Source organism: Primulina eburnea, chromosome 5, assembly GCF_022965805.1.
Source record: "Primulina eburnea isolate SZY01 chromosome 5, ASM2296580v1, whole genome shotgun sequence".
NCBI lineage: Eukaryota > Viridiplantae > Streptophyta > Magnoliopsida > Lamiales > Gesneriaceae > Primulina > Primulina eburnea.
The window spans coordinates 5,577,869-5,600,207 of record NC_133105.1 but is presented as its reverse complement, the minus strand read 5'-3'; the positions used below and the strand labels follow the sequence as shown (position 1 = coordinate 5,600,207).

Sequence of the window (22,339 nt, the reverse complement as noted above, 5' to 3'; positions counted from 1 at the left end):
ATTGAAAGAAATTACAGGCGTCATATGTCATGACAAGTAACCTAGACATACAAACTTGTGTGTGAGAAATATTGGCTATTAATACGTACAATGTTGCATGAGACAGAAGGTTTAGGTTTACTACAAGAACAACATCATTCTTGAAATTCGAAGGTAAGTAATTAACATCTCGATGGCATTCCACACTGATCCATTTACTCGAAGCTCTAGCCACATTCAATTTAACATATGTTAAAGTGAAAGTAGAATATAATGGATAACACATGTCCTCTTGAACTTCAATAGAAGAAGAAATTAGCTTCTTCTTTTTTGTCGAACATGCACTCTTAAGGTGAGAATAAATGTCTAAGCCAAAAACCATTTTTAAAAGCTTAGCAGATACAGATTTAAGGCCTTGGCGGTTGGAAGAATTGCGTACCGGCCATGAAAGCGCTAAGAGGAGCCGGGTATATAGAGGGGTCGAGCATCGTGATATTTAGGTGGCTGGTATTGGCTGTAGCGGCGGCCGAGGTGGTGGTTGCCGCTGCGGAGATGAAATCTAGAGGCTGCTGTGAAACCCCGCAGCAGGAGGAGCTCTCCCCGCCACCTCCAGGGTACCGGCTTTCGAGTCCTTGATCGTATAGAATTCCCTTGAAAACATGACCTCCGATGCTCACAGCTGCCTGATAAGCAAAATGTTCCTCCGCGTCATCCATTGCACTAACTCTCACGCAGCGGAAAACTGCTGGAGAATTAACTTCTGGGGGGAACTGTCCTAAATCAAACCCTAATCACAGGCCATGAAAGCAGAAATCAGATTATATTTATGTTCCACACATGACGAGAAAAAATAGAAATTCTGAGTAAGAATCAAAGAAATTTTCTGCACTATAATTTCTTCATACTTTTTTGGCGTCAGTTTTACCCGGTGACAGTAAAGAGAAAGGAAAAGTTAAAACAAGTGGTTGGACGAAATATGAAGGGTAGAGTTCATCACACGCGAATGATACATATGAGCATATATTATCAAATTGCTGAATATCGTTGTTGAGGAACCTGGTATTGTAGAACTCGTACAAAGTCATTTACGCGTTTTGCATTTCTTTCCTGTCTCCCAGATTTGGCAAGTATTACCGTTCTTGAATGAACATATTGTCAAATCGCTCGACATCCATTAATTTACAATTCGAAAATTCAAATCCATATGATTAGTACTGGTGATCTTATTTCAAAGATCTGGGTTTTCTTTTATGAATATTTGTAGTTACAACAGTACTACCTGACGTGGTAACAGGAAAACGCGTAGTTGAAGCAAGAATAGAAGATCCACCACCACCACTACTTCCGCCGCCGCCTGAATTCTCTCTCAGCCGCTTTGAATTCTCCCCTCTAATCGCCAACTGCTGTTGTTCCTGCTGCATAGTGTTGATCTGTTGCTGTCTCTCGCGGCGTTTAGAGGCGGGAACCCACGTACTTTTTATATGTGTCTGGCACGGGAAGCCACGGCTCTTGCAACAAGTCCTGCATCTCGAATGCGTGCAATCTTTCTTAGCTTGGTTCCCACAATCTTGACAGTTTATTCCCTCGTTTGCGCCTCTACCTTGCCTTGACATCCTAAACCCTGACGCTGATCTGTAACTATAACTCGTAGAATCATCACCGATATTACTCCCGAAGATGATACTGTTATTCCTTTCGATACTACTACTTGGCCCAACCGAAAATCCCACATCTTGAAAATTGTGGAGGTGATTTGGCTGCTGCTGAAGTCTGTGTTGATGATACTGTTGCCATATCTCGAAACCCTTGTTATAGATCTCTTCGTTCTTGAACAGAAAGGAGTTATTATTATTAGTATCCGTTTGTCGGTGGTCTTGTTCTTGGTCCTTACCTCCTAGTGAGAAAAACCCAGACATTTTCCAACCCTACAAGCTAAGTCTAAGCTCAAGTTTGAAAAAAAATCCATAGCCAAGAATAAGACCTCGGGCTAAAAGGGCAGAAAAGTGGTTACCGTCACCCGAAACAGACCAAGAAAAACTCTGTGTTTCCGCGTGGGCTGAGTTGTAAATTCGCAATTTAAGTCATCACAGCGACCATAAAAGCTCATACTAAGAAGCATGGGGCGGAAGAGGTGAGTGTTTTGTCCACTCCCTCACTGACACGCTGTGTGTGTCTTTCGGGGGTTTGTTCTCTGGTTGCAGCCTTTTTTCAGAACCAAAATTTAGGAATTCTTCTAGGGTAAAGAGTACATGGGAATGGAGAAATAGAAAAAAGAAACTCTTTGATAGAGAGTGTTGGATTGAATTCTTTTGTCTTTCTTCTTTTTTTATGCATTAAATTCACAGCCCTGCAAACGCCGCCATTAGCCACCTCCTCTGCAGCGTCAATTTAAGGCATCCTTTGTTTCTCTCTCTCTATACACACACTGTGTGGTGAATCTTGAATGGCCACTCCCACTGTCTCTTTTTTATTTCTTTCTTTTTTACCTTACCAGAAGAAAATCTTGGCCATTTCCTCTACAGTTCTCTCAGTTGGCAATGTGAGAACCTCGTCAGGAAAGATTCAATCCCAGCCCTTGCATGTTCATCCAAGGTCCATCATCCATCCACGTGTCATTGCTTCAACTTTTGCTTATTCGTCCCTTCACCGGAAAACACGCTCCCCCCTTTTTTCTTCTCGCTGACCAATCTTATGATCAATTATTTCACGATTTTCCTTCTTTTTTTTTTTACATTCGATTTAAAAAAAATGTGCAAATATCTTACCGTCTCTTAAACTAGAGTTTTATATATAAAAAAATGTGTAATTATTTTACTTCATTTATTTCTGAAATAATCTCATTCGTTTATATACTTTATCGTCTCATATATTTAGAGTAAATTTCTTTTTTCTATCTAAATTATACAGTCCAGTTTTCACATTTAATACTATTTTATCTGTTTTTAAACAAACTTTAACTTGTTTTTTATTACAAAAACATTCATTAAATAAGGGGTAAAATTACCAATTATTTTGTAAAACTTCCGATAACTTTTTTAATATATATGAAAACACGCACAAACCTAAATATATGATAATGAACGAGTAAGTATAACTTCTCATGTCCACACTTTTTCAAATTATAAACTGAGATTAGGTAATATTGCCTTGTTATAAAAGAAAATATCAGTCTTTTTAACTATAAAGTGAACGCTTTGTTATCCCGAATTTCCATTAATAAATTACAGAAAAAGTTAACATAATTTGATAATGTTATCGTATAACATGACTTTATAATAACGCGTGTAACTCAGTAGCTAGTTCTTAATTACAAATTAAACCGTTTTCAAGGAATTTAATTTTTAAAATTAAAATGAGACAAAATTTCAAATGCCAAGCTTCTGAAATATATGAATTTAACTATTAATTAATTAAGCAACATAAAAATCATTAAAAAAATAAAAATTTGGAATGCACTATTATTCATGTCTTATCACATCCCACACCGCATGTACAACGACCATTGAATAATGTCGTGGTCATCGATCTCACATTTAATTTCATATTGCTACATTTAACTGTTCGATTTGATCAATTTTTAAGTAGTTCTGTTTTAAATATTTTGGTTGCTATGCCTTTTAGATAATATTGTAATTATATATATTAAATTATGTATTATACAAGTTCGTAAACATTTTTTTAATCGTATTTAATTGTTCGGAAATATACAATAGCGATTTTATATGATATATATTAATAAGGGACAAACGGAGTGTATGATAATATGATGGACAACTTTATCAAATGGTAGAAAAATTAAATGTTAAACCTTTAAGAAAGATATGCACTCAGATGTCCTAATTTTTCATATATACATGACTTGTTGATTGAATATTGTTCCGTATATTTTTATGTTGTCTCAAATATGTAGATTATTTTTTAGATTTATTAGCAATTTTTTGTTTTTTAATAATATACTCCTATTATTAAATAAATATAACATGTGAAGTTTGTTAGTAAACTTTATTTTTCTGTATGCAAAAAAGAAACAAATTTATATATTTGGGACGGACAGGTAGTGCTTACAAGAAATTATTTTAAATGTTTCAAGTTTATAGCCAACAAAATATTTAGAAATTGTATTTAAGAGTCGATAAGCAATTAAAATAAAATCTTACAAACAATGACAAAATAATACACAACAGCAGAATTAATATGTTCTATTGTTCTTGTTAAAAAATATAATGAATTAGAAATATATATTTTTTCGATTGGAATGCTAATAAAGAAAACGAGATTCCTAAAAAAAAAGATTAATTCCTGAATCTGATTGAATTTAGTGGTTTACGTTGTGGAAGAAAGACATCGTGTGTATGTGATATTAGATATTGACTAGTTATATATGAACTAAAGATATATTTCATTTCCTCTACTACTCCAACCGAAGTCTTTTCTTCTAGTTGCGACTGTGACTTGTTTGAATAAACATATGCAATCAATAAAATATGACAGCATTGTGTATCTAAATATAAATGTCGCATTTGCAGCCTAAGGTATCGGACATGTAAGCAGTCTTCTCCGCTTGAGAGGGAAAGACAGCTACTTTGTGAGCAACTCTAGTCATATAAAAAAAAAATTTCGAGTTACAATTATTTGATAAAACTATGAAATTGTAAAAGTATTGATTATAATAAATAAATAAATAAATAAATAAATAATACTCGGCGTGAACGTAATAATCAATCAACTGCTTTTCTTTGAAAAGAAATTAACCGAATGAGGAAACGCTGACAGCTATCACCGACTAATCAAACGAGTATAATTAGGCTTAGTGATGATAATATGTCACAGTCAGTGAGAGTAGCCCCAGATTTTATTTGCTGCTTTCGAGAAATTCAAAGAATCCTCGAGTGTATAAAAACCAGCAGACTGTTTCCTAGTATACTCAATTTGGTACTTTCATTTATTAATATTTTTTTTTGTTTTATTACGTTAATTAAACGCCTCGTATTCCACTAATTCTTTCCCCTAATCATTTCCCTTTTGGCTTATCTTTTTCATCGATTCTATTAATTATACTTGTTTGATGTAATAATTATATTTGATGGGTTACCTCAATCGAAATACGTCGTTTGAGATATTGTATGAATTAAAATATTTGAATTGCACTTTTACCATCTGTCTTAACTTTTGACAAAATGACAAATTTTCGATTATAAAATTGGTATCAGAGCTCACGGTTCGATTCTCGTTGATTGCAAGGAGTGTGATTATTGAGAGTAGGATTATTGAGTGCAATAATTGTCTCTTCTAAGTAGAGCAATCGAAATGTGGAGCTTAAACTGTTATAACATTTCAAAGACTTGAGTTGTGCCGTTACCATCTGCTATAGATTTTGATAAAACGACTAATGTTAAACTATACTCCACAATTTTGTGAAATTTTGTGTAAATATAAGCACTATTCCATTGTCGACCCCATATAATAGCAACTTTTGAACTGATCTAAAATCGTAGGATGTAATAAATTACAATACTATGATGTTTATATCAAAATGAAAACATTGTTGAAAAATAACGAAAGATTTTTGGAATTAAAAATAAAATTTACTGTAGTGTCATTACTTCAGTTGATGCTGACTGACTTTTCTGAAGGTGGTATTTAATTTTCTATCGTCTTGCATAGGGTTTCCAATTAGGGCAGTTTAAATTGGAACATAATAATTTTCTTACAAGTTCACCAACTTCTTGGTATTAAATGTCACCATTTTCTAGTTCCATGTGATGATTAAATTTTCGATTTATTTCATGAAACCAGAGTTCGTCAAATGAAGCCAAGCTGTACGTATTATGACAAGTTAATTGGAAACATATACATATCCATTAATATTCTCTTAACTCAAACTACTTGTTTGTGTAGGTGCCGTAAATATTGAAACATGACCATCGAGCTATTAATTATCACACTTAAAAATGTTGGTTTGTACCGGAAATATTTATAATATTGTATAGTATAAATTATAGTATTTTTTAAAAGATTACACTGATATGATTACTGATTAAGAAAAAAAACAAAACTTACAACCAAAATTTTATTTTCTCTTAATTAATTCTTTCCAAAAATGGATTGTTTATATTAGTCAAAATACCAAAAAAAAACTTCTAAATATTGAAATCAGATCATATATTTAGGATTAAAAAAATAAAAATTACATAGTTGAGACAGTGCAAAGATTATTCAAGGAACAAACGTTTGCCTTGGTGAGATTGCGGATTTTGTTTTTATCCCAAAAGATGTACTTCAAGAGACGAAAAGGAATTTAACAAAACCCTTGGGATTTTTGGTTGGAAATAAAGAAGTTTCTTTTTCAGTGTTTTGTATTCAACGGAAAAATTAAATTCCAAAAAAAAATCGGGGACCAATATATATTACCTAATAAATACATATAGTAATAAGAAATAAAGTAGCGCCTCATAATTTTTGAAACAAGAAATCAGTTGATATGAAATAAAGCAAGACATTAATTCATGAATTAAGCAATGGCAGCAGTTTGACGAGATTTCTTCGGAGAAATGAACGACGAAAAACAGCAAAAGAACAACATTTGAAGAGACAGTAGTAATAATAATTTTAAAAAAAAAAACTCTTTCTTAGCTAAATAGTGAGATGTCGCATAATTAGGGGCAATTAGTAACATAATACTATATAATCATGCATGAAATTAAAAAAACGTGGTTAAATATAATTATTTCTTGATTCTCCTTACAATATATTCTCGAACGAGTATATTGTATAAAGCTTGGCTTATATGGTTATGCAGACTATTGTATTAGTTCAGATATTTACTCAATGTACATACGAAAATAGTGTCGGCAAGTTCTCGCGTAATTATAAGATAAAAAAGAAAATCAATTTCTAACTATACAAAAGCAATAGATTTGTTTTGTGGATGCTGCTCCGGAGGAGAAATGATTTTTTTGTTTTTTGGGGCCCGAGGACAATCTTCGAATCTTTATGGAGAAGTCTTAGGGATTTTAACGTGTAAGAAATTTTTTAAAAAAAATATATATATATATATATATATATATATATATATATATATATATATATATATATATATATATATATATATATATATATATATATATATATATTAGTGATTTAACGTGTAAGAGATTTAATTTCTATAATTTAAAATACATCCAATCCGCCCATCATCACAATTAAAATACTCTAATTATTAAATCCATTGATTTCAAGTCCCTAAATCTATATCCATTTATTTTTTCAACCACATTTAAAATTCGTTCTTTTATATCAATTCTTAAAAATCAGATGTTTGAATCTAAATTTGATTTAATCCAAATTATTGTAGCGAGAAAAAAAGAAAAAAAGAAAAAGCCCTAATTTATAAGATGAATAAGAGTTACAGTGATTATAATAGAATATCACGTGTCATTTTTATCCCATAATATGATAGGCAAAAACTTGTGTGAGACGGTCTCACGGGTCGTATTTGTGAGACGGATCTCTTATTTGGGTCACCCATGAAAAAGTATTACTTTTTATGCTAAGAGTATCACTTTTTATTATGAATATGGGTAGGGTTGACCCGTCTCACGGATTATGACCCATGAGACGGTCTCACATGAGACTCACCCTGATATTCTCGAGCCCTGCGTCCGGTTACCTTTCATCCCGGGGGTTGACTCTCTGCTTGCCCTCTCTGTTCTTATATTTATAATTATGCGTATATAGGGTGGAAAATACACACACACAAAAACACACACACACACACACACACACATATACATATATACATATATATATACATATATATATATATACATATATACATATATATATATATATATATATATATATATATATATATATATGTATAATGTTGTGAGACTCGCCAAGATCGATTCAATGAACTCGATAGCATCAACTGATAGAACAAGAATTATGGAGATGTTGTGACTGTGAGTAATTTAGTAAATTTATTTTCACAATTGATCAATCGAAAACCACGAGAATGTAAAAATTCAGATCGAAAATGCGATCGAATTACGTGGTTTGGCACTAAATTGCCTACGTCCACAAGAAGAACAAACAACTTTTATTAATCAATTCACAAGGAGTGTTACCAGGACTGTGCCTATTAAGAGGTAAATGAGTCCAATTACTCAGGTCCATCTCTTTTTTGAGGTCCAAAATTTTTTTAAAAAAATATTATATATAATGCTAGTTATTAGATAGTCCAAAACCAAGTATTTATTAAATGGAACTTGCTTAGTATGTTATCGATTTATTCCTCAATCTTCCCCAATATCATCTGCAGACAAGCCTTATTCGACTCCAGTCGTTGCGTCGTATCTAGGTTTCATTGAAAGACCCGTGAGGAGCTGTAAGTTTATTTTCTTGTATTTGCTTTGTTCGGGATTCTAATTTTTTATTGTAGTTTTTTACTTTCTTCGGGGCTTTATGCAGTATCTATAATCTACGCTTTTTCACTGAAATTTTGGTGGATGTAATGCTTATCTGGCTTTCAAATACTCATATTTATTATAAAATCTTGTTGATTGTCTCGGTCACAGTAGCAAGTGCAGAGCGAAGTTTCTCAAAGATTAAACTCATCAAAACTTTTCTCTGATCAACCATGTCACGAGAAAGATTGAATGGATTGACTACGTTATCGATTGAGAAAGAAATTACTGAATAACTTGATTATACAGACTTGATTAGTATTTTTAGCTCTAAAATTGTTAGGCGGATTGTTTTTCAGTGATATTTTGGACATGTTTGATATTTTTATTCTTTTTGTTTTTTATATTGTCTTTGACGTATTGATTTAGTTTGAAAAATTGCTATGAAACTAAAAAAATATGAATACACATTATGATTCAGAGGTTTCTTTTTAAAAGTTATACTCAGTCCCAAATATTGTTAAGATCGGCCCCGTTACAAGTACAATTACATTACAACGTGAATTAAAATATTACAACCGAGCTTTCTCCTTCCTTAAGCTCGTTTGGACTTCCTTTGGCTCTCTTCTGTGCGTGATCTGTGTGTGGATTCGGATGTGATGGCAAAAGAAAGTCTTCTGCCTCCAGAACCTGTGAAATATATAGAATTATTTTCCTATCTAGTAACGATACATATATTAATTAAAAGGTAAAATATAAGCTAGAAAATCATTAGAGAGTACTAAAATTATCATCCTAATCCTAAGCAGCTCAAATTACTGAAAACGAGGAATCCTGAGCAGATACAGAAATTGCGAATGTGACAAATGAAGATCCGACAACCGTACACTAATTACTTTATTATGTGCGGCTAAATGTATACTTACTTGTCATGACTTATGATTTGATGGATAATGTGTGTGTGTATATAGTGTGATTTATGTAATGTCGCTACAAATTTATCTGTTATATCATAGAAAACATTCGTCAATCTAGATTTTCGAAGCATACATTGGAGAGAACAGATTTGTTTTAAATGTGTTTTTCTGTTGAATTCTCTCTGATTTTAACCTGGTTGGATGTCTTTGTAAAATAGTGTGAAATTCTATTTGTACACAATTGATGCCCTATTAGAAGCTAAGCCCTAGCAAACTAGTAATTTTAATAAGTGGTTAATTGTTAAATAAATAAGTTGATTATGCAAATGAAATGATTGGATGTAATCCTTGTCATAACATGGTGGGTCAATGTGCAACTTTTGTTGGGCCCTTCCTTGCCCTCCATGTGCCAAACATCATTCTAAAATAGATCACGAAAAGAAGAAAAATCCGTAGGTCGTCTTTTTTGTACTCATTATACATATATTATTTGATGCGTTTAGGGGTCAATTGTAGGGGGGCCTAGACCATACTAGGTTTGGGGCCTATACATTATATTATACAAAACTTTTAATAATTTATACAAGCTTACTAAACATATCTTTTCAAATAAAAAATATGATGATAAATTAATATAACTAACAAGAGGAAAATACAATATTCGTATTTTATGATGCTCTAGTATATTTACATTTTTATAATGTCGGTATTTGTTTGTAAGTTTATTCTTCTTTTTTCTGCGACGTCGAATACATTAAGAATTGTCGATGTCATATAAATATTATCATATTCTCACAGATAAAATAACTAAAATTGAGGGGGGAGGGAGGAACGAAGTGGTAACCAAGATTAAGTTTAGAATAGACCATTTTCCAATTTAATTCATAGTACGAGTATCAATGAAAACAATTCACGAAAAATCTTCGACCACAAAATAAATTATAGGATTGAACTTTATATATAGAGTTTTGATATAATGTTCATGTATCGTGTTCATCTGTAAGGTGACATTCATCTATAGAATGTGATGAGGATAAATAATCGCTTCATAAACAAGCATAGTATATGAATAAAATATCAAAATTATATATACATACGTATGTATGTGAAAAGGTGCCACATAAATTATTACTGAAAGTTTTCTTTACCAAATCAGGTAATTGGGTAAATTGCACAGTTAACGCTGTCTTACGATGTTGTCCTAGAGCATGGGCTTTTACAAGGCCCGGTAAAAGAGTCCGTGGTCTCGAAGATCTGTTCTAGAATACATTCTCTGTAGCAATACATTATATTTTATAGCTTCCCAGAGTTCAAGTTGTTGGAATAGGTGTTTATGATCAATTGATCATATATTTTATTATCTATCACCAAATTCTTGGCCGAGTCTTTAACACGAGTTTTCTAACGTGGTTTATCTCATTGACGTGGTTTGCAGGCTATTGCGTTTATATCAATGGTTTTTTCCAGTACGCACCTACAAGCAGCGGGCGTAGGTTTTCCATTAAAAAATAAATTATATTATTTAATAATTTAAGAAAGAAATATTGTTCTTGAATTCGTAAGCATCTTCTTTCCTCAATCAACCGTGTTTCTCAATCCATGAACAGGCTTTATCTTGTTTGGAAAATGAGAAAATGATATACATACATACATATACAGGACGCAAGGCAAGAGGATCCACACTACGGGTTAGTTGACAATGAAGGGATTATAATTCTTTCATTTTTAAGATGGGGACAAGGATATCACAGCTGAGACCAGTGGCATGTAATAATGACTACTGTTATATTGTATTGTCCTTTTTTAATGATAATCTTGCTTGCAAGTTTGTTGGAATATGTATATATATTACGGGTACGAAATCAATATTTTTCTTGAGGAAATAAAAAGGAAATGGAGAAAATTAAAGCTCGAAACTTTTGGGCAATGGTCCAATTAAAGGTTGTGGGCTATACAGTATGCGACTTATTGGGCCAGGTTGACTTCTATCCCTGCATTCAACTTTCTGAAGCAAGTTTCTGAATTATGGCCAGCACGGTGACAACTAGCACAAAATTTGATGTCTTGTTCATATTCAAATTTAACTTCAACATCCCCAATCGGCAATTCTACCTGTAGCTCAGCTAATTTTGGATGAAACCCAAAGTTAGGAGATCTAGACATGTTCTTGAGCGATCGTTGTAGCACTTCAAGACACCATGTAAACAAGAAAGGTGATAGAGGGTCATCTTGACATAGGCCTCGCTTCCCATCGAAATGCCCGTTGAATTGTCCGTTGATCATAATCGAATGGGATGTTGTAGACGCGCCAGTCATAATCCAATTCATAAACCTACAAGGAAAATTGAAACAAATCAGCACCTACCTCTCTCAAGAAATCCCAGACAATGGGTCGATTTAGGTATATCTTTGTTCTCGTCCTCATTTATTATAATCATTATCATCTTCATAGTTATCGAGTATTCAATTTCATCATCATCTATTTATCTGTCGGAGGATTAAATATTCATGTCTTTCCCTTATATACAATCTCCAACTATAATTTCATTTTCTCAAATTATTTTGAGTAAACTTTATATATTTATTAAATTGTTGAGAACGATAAAGAAAAAAATTAAATATAAAAGTTGACAAATTAAATATAATAGAAGAAATCACAGAATATAAGAAGTCATTAATCCTCGTAATCGATTACTAATTTATTTAATTGGTTAAAAATATCTATCATACTCTCCTTCATTTAAGTAGGGGGTATAAGAGAATATGTCGAGTTTAGAGAAAATTTTCGTACCTAAATACACTTGACAAGAAGTGGAACATAACTACATCATTCGTTTGCAATTTATGCACACGATTATTTGCTTATATAAATTTCAACCCGATTTAAGTATTTTTATAATTTTTTATATTTATTTTGAGAATCGGAAAAATGATAATATAAGATATGGTAGTTACAAGTTTTGTTAAATGAAAATGGGTAATCTTGCCTATTTAATTAAAATGACCAGTAGTAGAAGATTTCATCCTACTTTGTGGGGCACTGCCCCCATGAAAGGATCAAAGGCCCAGATTTATACACATATATGGGGTTCGTCAATTTCTTTAAAATCAATGGGCCAGATCTTATGGGAGCAATGCTCTCATAAATAATGTCGAACCTTCAATGTTCTAGGGGTTGATGCAATTAATTTTTAGAGTACTATTTTTATAAAATAAAGTTTATTATTTACTCAAACCTGGTTTTGGTAATACTATTACTCGAACACTTGACTTTTTAAAAAATTGCACATCGAAAACTGAAAGTTTAGTATTCCCAAAAAGAAGGCACATGGTTTCTTGGCTCATCGCATTATTATTTCTCATGCAAGACTTCACAAAATCTGTATGTATATGTATATATATAAGGGAAACTTCTCGACTCTATACTTGGTAAGTTCAATTCCCAATAAAAAAATTTTAAAAAAAGAAAATAATATTTAAAGAGAATTGATTTTGCATTCTATTTATAAATAAATTTGACAAATATTTTAAGTGAAGTGTGGATAAAATAAAATTGAGTGTAAATATCAACTCTCAGATTTGTTTGAGTATGTCTTTCGTAATATGATACAACAGATCTTTATTTGTGAGACGGTAATCAGAGTCATATACAATAAAAATTATTATTTTGTACGAATGATCCAAATAAAATATTTTTTCACAAAATTGATCTGCGAGAACGTTTCATGTAAATTTTTTTATATTTAAAATGTGCTCAAAGTATCACCGCACACGCGGGAAAATGTGAGGATATTCTGGTCACAACCGCACTACGTCCACAAGGGTTTGGTCGACGCTGGGTGTGGGGGCATCAACGGTCCAGATCATTTCATGGGGGGAGGGGGGGGGGGGAATTTTTTAAAAAAAAAAAAACCAAGGGCCAGAAAAATTCTGGCCCTTGGATCTGTCCCTGCAGGCACTGCCTGCAGGGGCAGGGTCGAATTTTCCGTGCACAAGATAAGGCTGACGAGATTCTAAATTATAATACCAAAAAATCTTTTTCTTGATAATAAATTCATTTCCTTATTTTAGTTATGTATAGTGAAAGTTGCCATTTCCATAATGACAGATATTGATGTGTGGTATTATAATAATTAAATAAACCTTGTGCCATGATTTGTCCACAAATTGGCCATATTCGATACATGTGAATCAAATTTATTTGGAGAATGATCGTCCACCCTTATCTTTAACTAAAATCTAATACAAAATCGACATTATCTTCAAAAATAAATAATAATAATAATAATAATAATAATAATAATAATAATAATAATAATAATAATCCACAAATCTTGACTATAAAGCTAATATTTGTCTCATTCTTTTAGCTAAGCTGCCATGTGATTAATGTTTTTCTAAGTAATTTATTGTTAATCACGCTAAGCTTAAATATATGTACTCCAAACTAACTTATTTTGGGTTTAATATTTTAAATTATTTTTATTATTATTATTATTATGTTATCATTTCTATTGTGTTAATATTTTCATGACATGATGTAACTACAGTAGGGCTATTGTCCACGAGATAATGTCCCATCCAACTTAGTATATTTCTAATTAGGCAAAAATTTGTGTGAGACGATATCACGGATCTTATTTGTGAGACGGATTTCTTATTTGGATTATCCATGAAAATGTATTACTTTTTATGCTAAGAGTATTACTTTTTATTATGAATATGGGTAGGGTTGACCAGTCTCACAGATTAAGATCCGTGAGACGGTCTCACATGAGACTCACTCTTCTAATTAATGAGTGGTTTTATTGTTATTTTTCGAGGTATGTTATTTTGATAATTTTCATTCACATCCCTCAAAGTGAAAGTAATGGGTGGATTTTAAGATATAGCAATCCTCCTCTTAACAAAGGATAGTTGGATTTATTATTTTGAACTTTTAGTATTTTTTTTTATTTATCTTGCAAAGGAATGGTGCTGTATGGCTAGTTGTGTTTTAATTTTCATGTCACCATTGTTTGAGAGGTTGGCACATTTGCAGACGTTGAGCAAGTAAATATTTTAAATCGGTGACATGTGTCCCTTCCAGTAATGTAAAGCAAAATCTATTATTTAATTACAAAAAACCTATCGCTAATTTATTTCAAGTTTGATCTATACAAATTCAATTACTTAAATACAAAATTATTTTATTGTACTCTTCATTGAAAAATTGGTGGATCTTATGTGAGACGTGTCAATCATACTTATATTCATGATAAAAAATAATACTCTTAGCAAAAAAAAATTATATTTTTTCATTGATAACCCAAATAAGAGATCCGTCTCATAAATTCGACTCGTGCGACCGTCTTACACAAATTTTTACCTTGAAAATTTTAATAGAAATACACTATCGTGATAATGCTACAGTGATATTAATATATATAATTCAATAATCGAGTTTTTATCTGATGGTTGAAACATAAATATACACGATTCTTTCATTCAAGATATATGATGTTGTTGAAATTCGCGAGGGTAGTTGGGAGGTCGGATCTCGCTTGGGATGCTCGGATCAGACGTTCGAAATCTGGAAGCACAAACATGAACGTTAGAAGGGAACGGAAGGTTGTTCCAGCATAACTCATCCGACGCTCAAATCAGATAATAAAAAATAGAGAGAATGTTGTGTAGGTAAAACGAATGAGTATCTGAATGAATAAACAATGAATGGAACCTGATACTTATAGGAGAAAAATAAAGTCATGATTTGGTACGTCTAGATTCTCAGAATCTTGAACAAGATTAGATTAAATCTTCGCGGACTTACCTTTTTGGGCTTTATTTATATGGGCTACCCGTTAATATATGAATAGGAGCTCTCCTATACAGGAGCCCGTCTGTAATATGCATCCTGTGGGAGCTTAGCTCGGGAGCTCGACCTAAAAATTCGAAATCAACAGGATACCATAAGCGGCGAGGTCGGCTCGCATCATTATCGGAGGTTGGCAGAGGAGGTCAACCACCTCCTGATTGACGAGATTACGGATGTGTGAGAGGTCAGCCGAGATGACCTTCCACCAACTTCGTATGAATGAGTTGACCTCTTGACGAGCTCTGTAATGAAGATGATATTCCAAGTTTTTCTGAATACTGGGACCAAATCCACATATGTTATCGAGAGTACTCAGAGCGGGCCGAACTCTTTTCCCGGGCATCGGTATATATGGTTTATATTTATTATGTAATTAAAAGTTACATGATATCCACACCTTATAATTATATTATATAATACATTTTTTAATATAAATTAAAATCAACTCCCAACCTTAATCCTAGCTCCCACCCTGTCATTCACATGGACCGCAATTCAATTTGTAATAATCAAAATGAAATATATAAATAAACCAAGGGAGAAGGAATTACGAGGCCAAACATCAATCAAATGAAGATCCAGTGTGATGTATGTAACCAAGATGAAGCATCCGTCTTCTGCACGGCGGATGAGGCCGCCCTCTGCACCGCCTGCGACCGACGGGTCCACCACGCGAACATGGTCGCCGGAAAACACCACCGCTTCTCCCTCCACCAACCCACCACCAAACAATCCCCTGTCTGTGACATCTGCAAGGTATTTTCAAAGTTCTGGAGCCACTTGGCTTCATTTTTGTTGATTTATCCTTTTTATTCAAATTCTTATACCTTTGTTTAATTTAATTCTTCGATGGCATGAATAGGAGAAAAGGGCTTTCTTGTTTTGTCACCAAGACAGGGCTATTCTGTGCAAAGATTGCGATGCTTCGATACACAAAGCAAATGTGCACACTCGAAGGCACACCAGATTTCTACTAACTGGTGTGATCCCTTCTGCAAGTTCTTCTCTTTATGATGTTTCCGATACAGTTCCAAGTTATACCAAGCCCCAAGACTCAAAGAATAAGCCGGTTTCTGCTAGTATACCCTTTACCTCGAAGAGTACAACAACCCAGTGTACATCACTAGAATCTTGTGATGAATTCCATGTTCAATTTGCGAGTGGTGGGAATGTAAATGCTTCGGTTTCAGCGAGTACCATATCCGAGTATTTGATGGAAACGATTCCTGGTTGGCATGTTGACGACTTTCTGGATTCCTCCACTGCTTATGGTTTTTGTAAGGTCTGTATATTATTCATCTTATTATATCTCCCACCATAAAAATTTTGTATTCCGAGAAGATTAGTTAATTTAATTTGGTCGATTTGCAGGATGGTGGAAATGGTGTCCAGGTGCAGCCATTCTTTGAGGTTGATTCTGAGAGTGAAATGAGTGGATTTTCAGCAGAAAATCTAGGATTTTGGGTCCCTCAAATGCCGCATACTTTTAATCAGACACACAATCAATCCATGGAGTTATCCTTTGGGATACCAGATGAGGAATCTACTTTCAATAACAACAAATCTAGCAGAAAATGGAGCGACGATGATACTTTTGCTGCGGTCCCACAGTGGATTTGTCCACCCTCGATGGCTTCCACGAGATATAGAACTTACTGATTGTGTCATTAAGAAAATCAAAAAAAAAAAACTATCTTTTTAGGAACACATCTCCTAGAATCGTTTATTTGATTTTAATGAATGAATGTAGTTTGATCTTTATCATTACCACTTTTGTGCCTGAAGAAAGCTGCCCATCTTTTGTCCCCTTTTTCCTCCATGTTTGGACTTGATGTACCCTTTTGTCTGTGAATATCTAATCTACCTCATTTTGCGGCCTACGAAAAATTCCTTTAAATCCAGTGAGGTGTTATCAGGGTTGTACTTTGAAGAAAGATTCAGGTATTTGATATGAAACTGTGGAACTTGCAATGAAAAATGCAATCTTTATCTCCATTGTTCTGAAAATGGTCAACCTTTATTAAAAAAATAAAAAAATTACGTGTTTAGTTTCGAAGTGACCCGATTATGTCACGGTATGAAGATCTTTACGAGAAGAAATAAAATTTATTTTGGTACACAAATTAATTGATAAATTAGTACATTAACGGTTGTAAACGACTAAATTATATAAATTAGCAAATTGATCCGTTAGAATTCACGACATAAATCGAGAATGATTAAGAATTTTCTTACGTTGTCGAATTGGGGTTTCGGCCGACATGGACCATCGGTTTTTTCCCTGAAAAATTTATATTTTGCATTATCTATAAATTTCATGTTAAACATTTCTTGAATTTCAACATATCAACGTTAGATTTTGAAAAACTAAACTGAATTATTTTTTATTCAGTCATCTGAAAACAATATCTTCATACCATGATAATATATATGTATTCACTATATTTTATCAATATGATAAAAATTAGTAAATTGTTCGAGTTGATAATTATTTATCATAATATAAATTTTAAATAAATATAGTTTTTAATTCGTAATGAATTTCAGAAGTAAGATAAGGACTACCCACCGTCATATTGGATAGACTCGTCCAAAATCCCCTTTCGGGGATAAAAAAGAATTTCTTGGCCTTTGCCTTCCTTTTTCATTATATATACACAGACATATATGGCCGTAATTCGCTGCAATTTCTCACGTTATCCATTAGGGTCCCCTCCAAAAATCTTGAACCTTGTAAATCTATTACCAAAGAACACCCTCAAAAAATTTAATGACTTCTTGTCATCAGTTTTGTCTCGATATATGGTCAAATTATTTAACTTCGTGACGAACGAAACCTAATTATTATTTGAAATTTTTATAAATTAATTTTTAAATATTTATTATACGATACATACTTTTTTTATTTTTAAAAAAAATCTTAAGTTGACTCAGTTGTCTTTAATCCTACACTTGATTAGAAAAACAGATATGATAAACTTTTAGGCATAGTTTGGTACATGAGATAAGAGATGGATTGATAAATAATCATCCTTATCCTATGTTTGGTACCTTTTTAAAAAGCTCATGATAATATCATGGGCCTTGATAAATAGTTTTTTAGAAGGATAAAATATCCCTAATAGAAGGTGTGATAATTTTAATTTAATGATAAAATACACTACAAATAACTTAATTACCCTCAATTTATAAATGATTTTTTTTTATAAATCTATGCTAGTAGGTAGAAATTAAAATCAAATAAATATTTTATTTATTTTTATATATTATATAATATGATAATTATATAAATGAATTCGAGATAATTATATAAATAATTTTTATAAATTTCAATAAAATTAATATTATCACTCGATTAACCTTAAAAATTGATATTTGACTTGACTCAAAAAATCAAGGGCTCAATTATCATATTATATAATATATAAAATTAGGTAAAAATAAATAAATCATGTAAATACTATCGACACATGAACAGATAAAAGTTAAAAAAAATATGAATTCAATCAATAACTTTGAAATTATAAAATTTATTATAATAAGGTTAATTTTGTCATTACAATCTAATATATAAATCTAATCACTCTTATTAAAATCATACCAAACATTAAATATAATATCATACATCTTATTTATCCTTAACTTATCCTTATATTATATATCACATGTTTATCCTATCATGTGTACCAAACTATGCCTTATACTACATTTTGAAGACATAATTATCCACTCAAGTATCAAATTAAGAGCATAAAACTAAAAGACAAAGAGTAAAGGATAAACATGAATTATATATTTGATGGAAAAACTCGCGTAAGATTGTTTCACAGATCAATTTTATAAGACAGATTTTCGATTCATCAATAAATTTTTTAATGATAATTATGAATCAAGTCATATTTTTTCATGGATGACACAAATAAAATATTCATATCACAAATTAGACTTATGAGACCGTCTCACATACGTTTTTTCCCATTAATTTTATTCATGAAACAAGTATTGTTGGTAATAAATAAATTGTACCCTATGTGATTTTGAAAATATCATTGACAAAAAGCCCTGAATCATGAGATTTTTTCTCTCTCACATTCTCTTTTTAACAACCTAAAAAAATATATGAGAGCCAAACAAAGTGCCAGGAAAAGGGGAATGAATCGGTAGTTGGATTTAATTTGAAGTTGATGTATAGTACGAACAAGGAGGCAAAGGAAAAGAATTGTGGGCCAATTGTGATATGCAAGACATGATTTCCACATAATTGAATCTTTAATGGACCAATTATCCAAACCTCCCTATCAACTACAAAACCATATCCAATGCTTCTATTTTATAATATATATTTTCAGTACAACAATATTTATTAAAATACAAAATTCTCACTTTTCCAGCATCAATCCAGTTGGATTGGATAGAGAATATCCAACATTAGTGATGATGGGAGTAACGGGTAGCGAACAGATTTCTGTTCCCAACCAATCAAAATTCCATCCCAATACTTTAGGTCTAAGTTTTCCTTAAGAACACTGTAAATTGAAAACTCTTTAGAGGAAAGGTAAAATACTCAATCAATAAGTTTCTTAGTTACTTCTTGAATTCTTGTATAACATCACCAGTAATCCCCACATGAACAAGCACCATATCTGAAATGGTGAAACCTTTTTGGATCTCTTATAATGATTTCACGACCCATGATATCGGATATCAGCATAACCACATATGGCAGTCTTCACAAGTTCTAAGATTTTTAATCACCTGGATGGTACTCCCTGCCACTGTGTTCAGAATCCCAAGAGCCACAGCAAGCTTCTTAATGTGAATTCGTAACACGATATCCTTTTCTTCCTCGTCAACATCATGGAGCACTGATGCTACAGAGGGTACATATCCAACTTCTAACAGCTTCACAGATAATCGTAAATCTTCTGATGCATGAGGATGTTTCCTATCCCCGGCAAGAAATGTATTAACACAACACTTTAGTTCAATGAGACTGAATCCCGATGATTTAAAAAATCCCAGGTTTTTCATAAACACCCTCATTCTTTCTGCATCTTCCCACCAACCAGCATAGGCATAAATATTCGAGAGTAATGTGTAATAGATCGAGTTGTTTGGATCCAACTCAAACAATTTATTTCCATTTATATCCCCAAGATCAACATTGCGGCCAGCCAAAAGGGAACACCAAATAACAAAATCGGGTCTCACCCTCATCTCTGTTATCAATTATAAGCCTTCGTTGCATAACCTACACGACCAAGAAGATCAACCATGCAACCGTAATGTTCTATACTTGGTTCTATATTAAAGGTATCCACCATGGCAACAAGCGGACAGGACTGATACAAAACTGATGCTGTTTGGTTTTACACCTGCCTGAATCATACCAGAGAATACTTCAAGCGTTTCCTTTGCTAGACCATGCATCCCGTAACCAGCAACCACGGCAGACCAGGACTTTACATTTTTTTCATTCATCCTATCGAACACTCTCCTCGCCATATTTACTCTCCCACGTTTGCTAAACATGTCAATAATTGAAGTGCCCATGTAAACATCATTCTCAAGTTTCCTCTTTGTAACCTACGTAGTCAAAGAAAACCAAACCAAAACTTAACAAAAAAAGCATCATCAATTAGTAAAATTGAAGGTAATTGGTCGTGCACACACCTGCCTATTTGCAGCGCTCCACATTTCGCACAAAAAACATAACAGTAGACAACGTCACTGCATTATTCTCGAGCTCTGCACTAGCTACCATTAAACGGAAAACTTCAATGGCCTCTGCAGCTAACCCATTTTGCATACAAACGGCAATCATAGAATTCCAAGAAATTAAATCTCTTTCATCCATATAATCAAACACCTTCCTAGAAAACTCTACAGTGCCACTTGGCCAAAGCCTCGATCAAAGTACTTGCCGACAATCAAAACTGCATCCAATCCTCTTTTGATCACAAAGCCATAAATCAGTTGCGTTACTTACTTCTCACAAACTCGAGAACATGCCGACAAAATCGAAGCCATGTCAACCCCATCAATGCACTCTTCTTCCTCCTCATAGCTGCTTCCGCTATCTTCAGCCAACTTCTCTTTATAAAGTAACAATGCTTCGCGAGGATAATCATTTTGAACATAGCCATTTACCATAGACGTCCAAGAAACCACTTTTCTGCTCGGAATTTCGTCAAACACTTTTCTCGCATTCTCCAATTGTCTGCATTTTGCATACATATTGATAATAACGAATGTTACAGCCCCTTTATGATTTTATTTTGTTATATTCGTTCTTAGAGCATTTTTATTCCGAGTTTTAAAATTAATTGGTAATATTTTTTAATGTCAGTAGATTTGACTAAAAGGTATAAAAAGTTTAATTTTGGAGATAAAAAGTCTAAGAATTTAATGTCAAATAAGAAAGATTTTCGATAATGAAATATAATTGATCAAATTTTTTTCAAATAATTCAAGAATGTTTATGTTGAAATTGAGAAAGTTTTGTGATCTTGGAATAAATTTGAGTTAGAAATATGTTTTCTATATCATTTGAAATGGCTAACATAAAGTCATAGAAAAAAGACAAAAACAAAAGAAGTTTTGGAACAAAGCGTGATCACGCATTGTGTTTATTTCACTCCTGTTTTGTAAGTATCTTGGAATAAGGCGTGCTTCACTTCTGTCTTGTAACTACATGGAGCTCAAATTTAAGGATTAAAATATCATATTTAAAAATCTTAATAATGGTATTTGATTTATCAAATATTTTGGAGAGAGAAAAAAACTTTTATGTTGTGAAAAAGTAAAAATTTATGGTAAAAGAAAAAAATCTCAAACTCTCAAAATTTACCAAACTACATGATACCCCCGGTGGGAGGATGGGCTCGGCCCGCTCTCGATAGCCCATCTCAAGCAAAGCCCAGCATGCATTCAGAAGAAAGCTTGAGGCTGTCCGGGAGGTCATCTCTGGCCGACCTCCCATATCAGAAGTTCCAGCGATTGGAGAGGTCAGCCGACCTCCCTGGCCGACCTCCCATATCAGAAGTTCCAGCGATTGGAGAGGTCGGCTGGCGACCTCCCGAGCTGACCTCCAAGGTGATATTATCGGGACGATCGAAAACCCTCGGCCGAGCTCCCGAGCCGAGGTCCCAGGAGGTCCTAGCGTCTCGTGGGCCCAT

The 22,339-nt window shown here is 33.0% G+C and overlaps 2 protein-coding genes and 1 pseudogene across 2 annotated transcripts; 1 reads left to right on the top strand and 2 right to left on the bottom strand.

Annotated features, from left to right (window-relative positions):
* On the bottom strand, window positions 1-2,645 carry LOC140831674 (protein EXPRESSION OF TERPENOIDS 1-like). The gene is made up of 2 exons (XM_073195422.1): window positions 1,259-2,645; window positions 1-766 (listed from the first exon to the last, which is right to left on the bottom strand). The coding sequence occupies exons 1-2, from the start codon at window positions 1,893-1,895 to the stop codon at window positions 387-389; spliced, it is 1,017 nt and encodes a 338-aa protein (XP_073051523.1). The 5' UTR covers window positions 1,896-2,645; the 3' UTR covers window positions 1-386.
* A 13,000-nt stretch (window positions 2,646-15,645) lies between these two features.
* On the top strand, window positions 15,646-17,087 carry LOC140831673 (B-box zinc finger protein 21-like). Its single transcript, XM_073195421.1, has 3 exons — window positions 15,646-15,917; window positions 16,024-16,443; window positions 16,533-17,087. Exons 1-3 carry the CDS (start codon window positions 15,732-15,734, stop codon window positions 16,818-16,820), a joined length of 894 nt encoding a protein of 297 aa, XP_073051522.1. The 5' UTR covers window positions 15,646-15,731; the 3' UTR covers window positions 16,821-17,087.
* Window positions 17,088-19,457: 2,370 nt separating this feature from the next.
* LOC140831909 (pentatricopeptide repeat-containing protein At3g26782, mitochondrial-like) lies at window positions 19,458-22,339 on the bottom strand (annotated as a pseudogene).

What these genes read in the sequence shown, in the direction of transcription:
- LOC140831674 (XM_073195422.1), bottom strand. Translation starts at nt 1,895, where the DNA reads ATGTCTGGGTTTTTCTCACTAGGAGGTAAGGACCAAGAACAAGACCAC. An exon ending in TTTTCCTGTTACCACGTCAG is followed by an intron (nt 767 to 1,258) that starts GTAGTACTGTTG and finishes GCCTGTGATTAG; the next exon opens with GGTTTGATTTAGGACAGTTC.
- LOC140831673 (XM_073195421.1), top strand. Translation starts at nt 15,732, where the DNA reads ATGAAGATCCAGTGTGATGTATGTAACCAAGATGAAGCATCCGTCTTC. An exon ending in CTGTCTGTGACATCTGCAAG is followed by an intron (nt 15,918 to 16,023) that starts GTATTTTCAAAG and finishes TGGCATGAATAG; the next exon opens with GAGAAAAGGGCTTTCTTGTT. An exon ending in CTGCTTATGGTTTTTGTAAG is followed by an intron (nt 16,444 to 16,532) that starts GTCTGTATATTA and finishes GTCGATTTGCAG; the next exon opens with GATGGTGGAAATGGTGTCCA.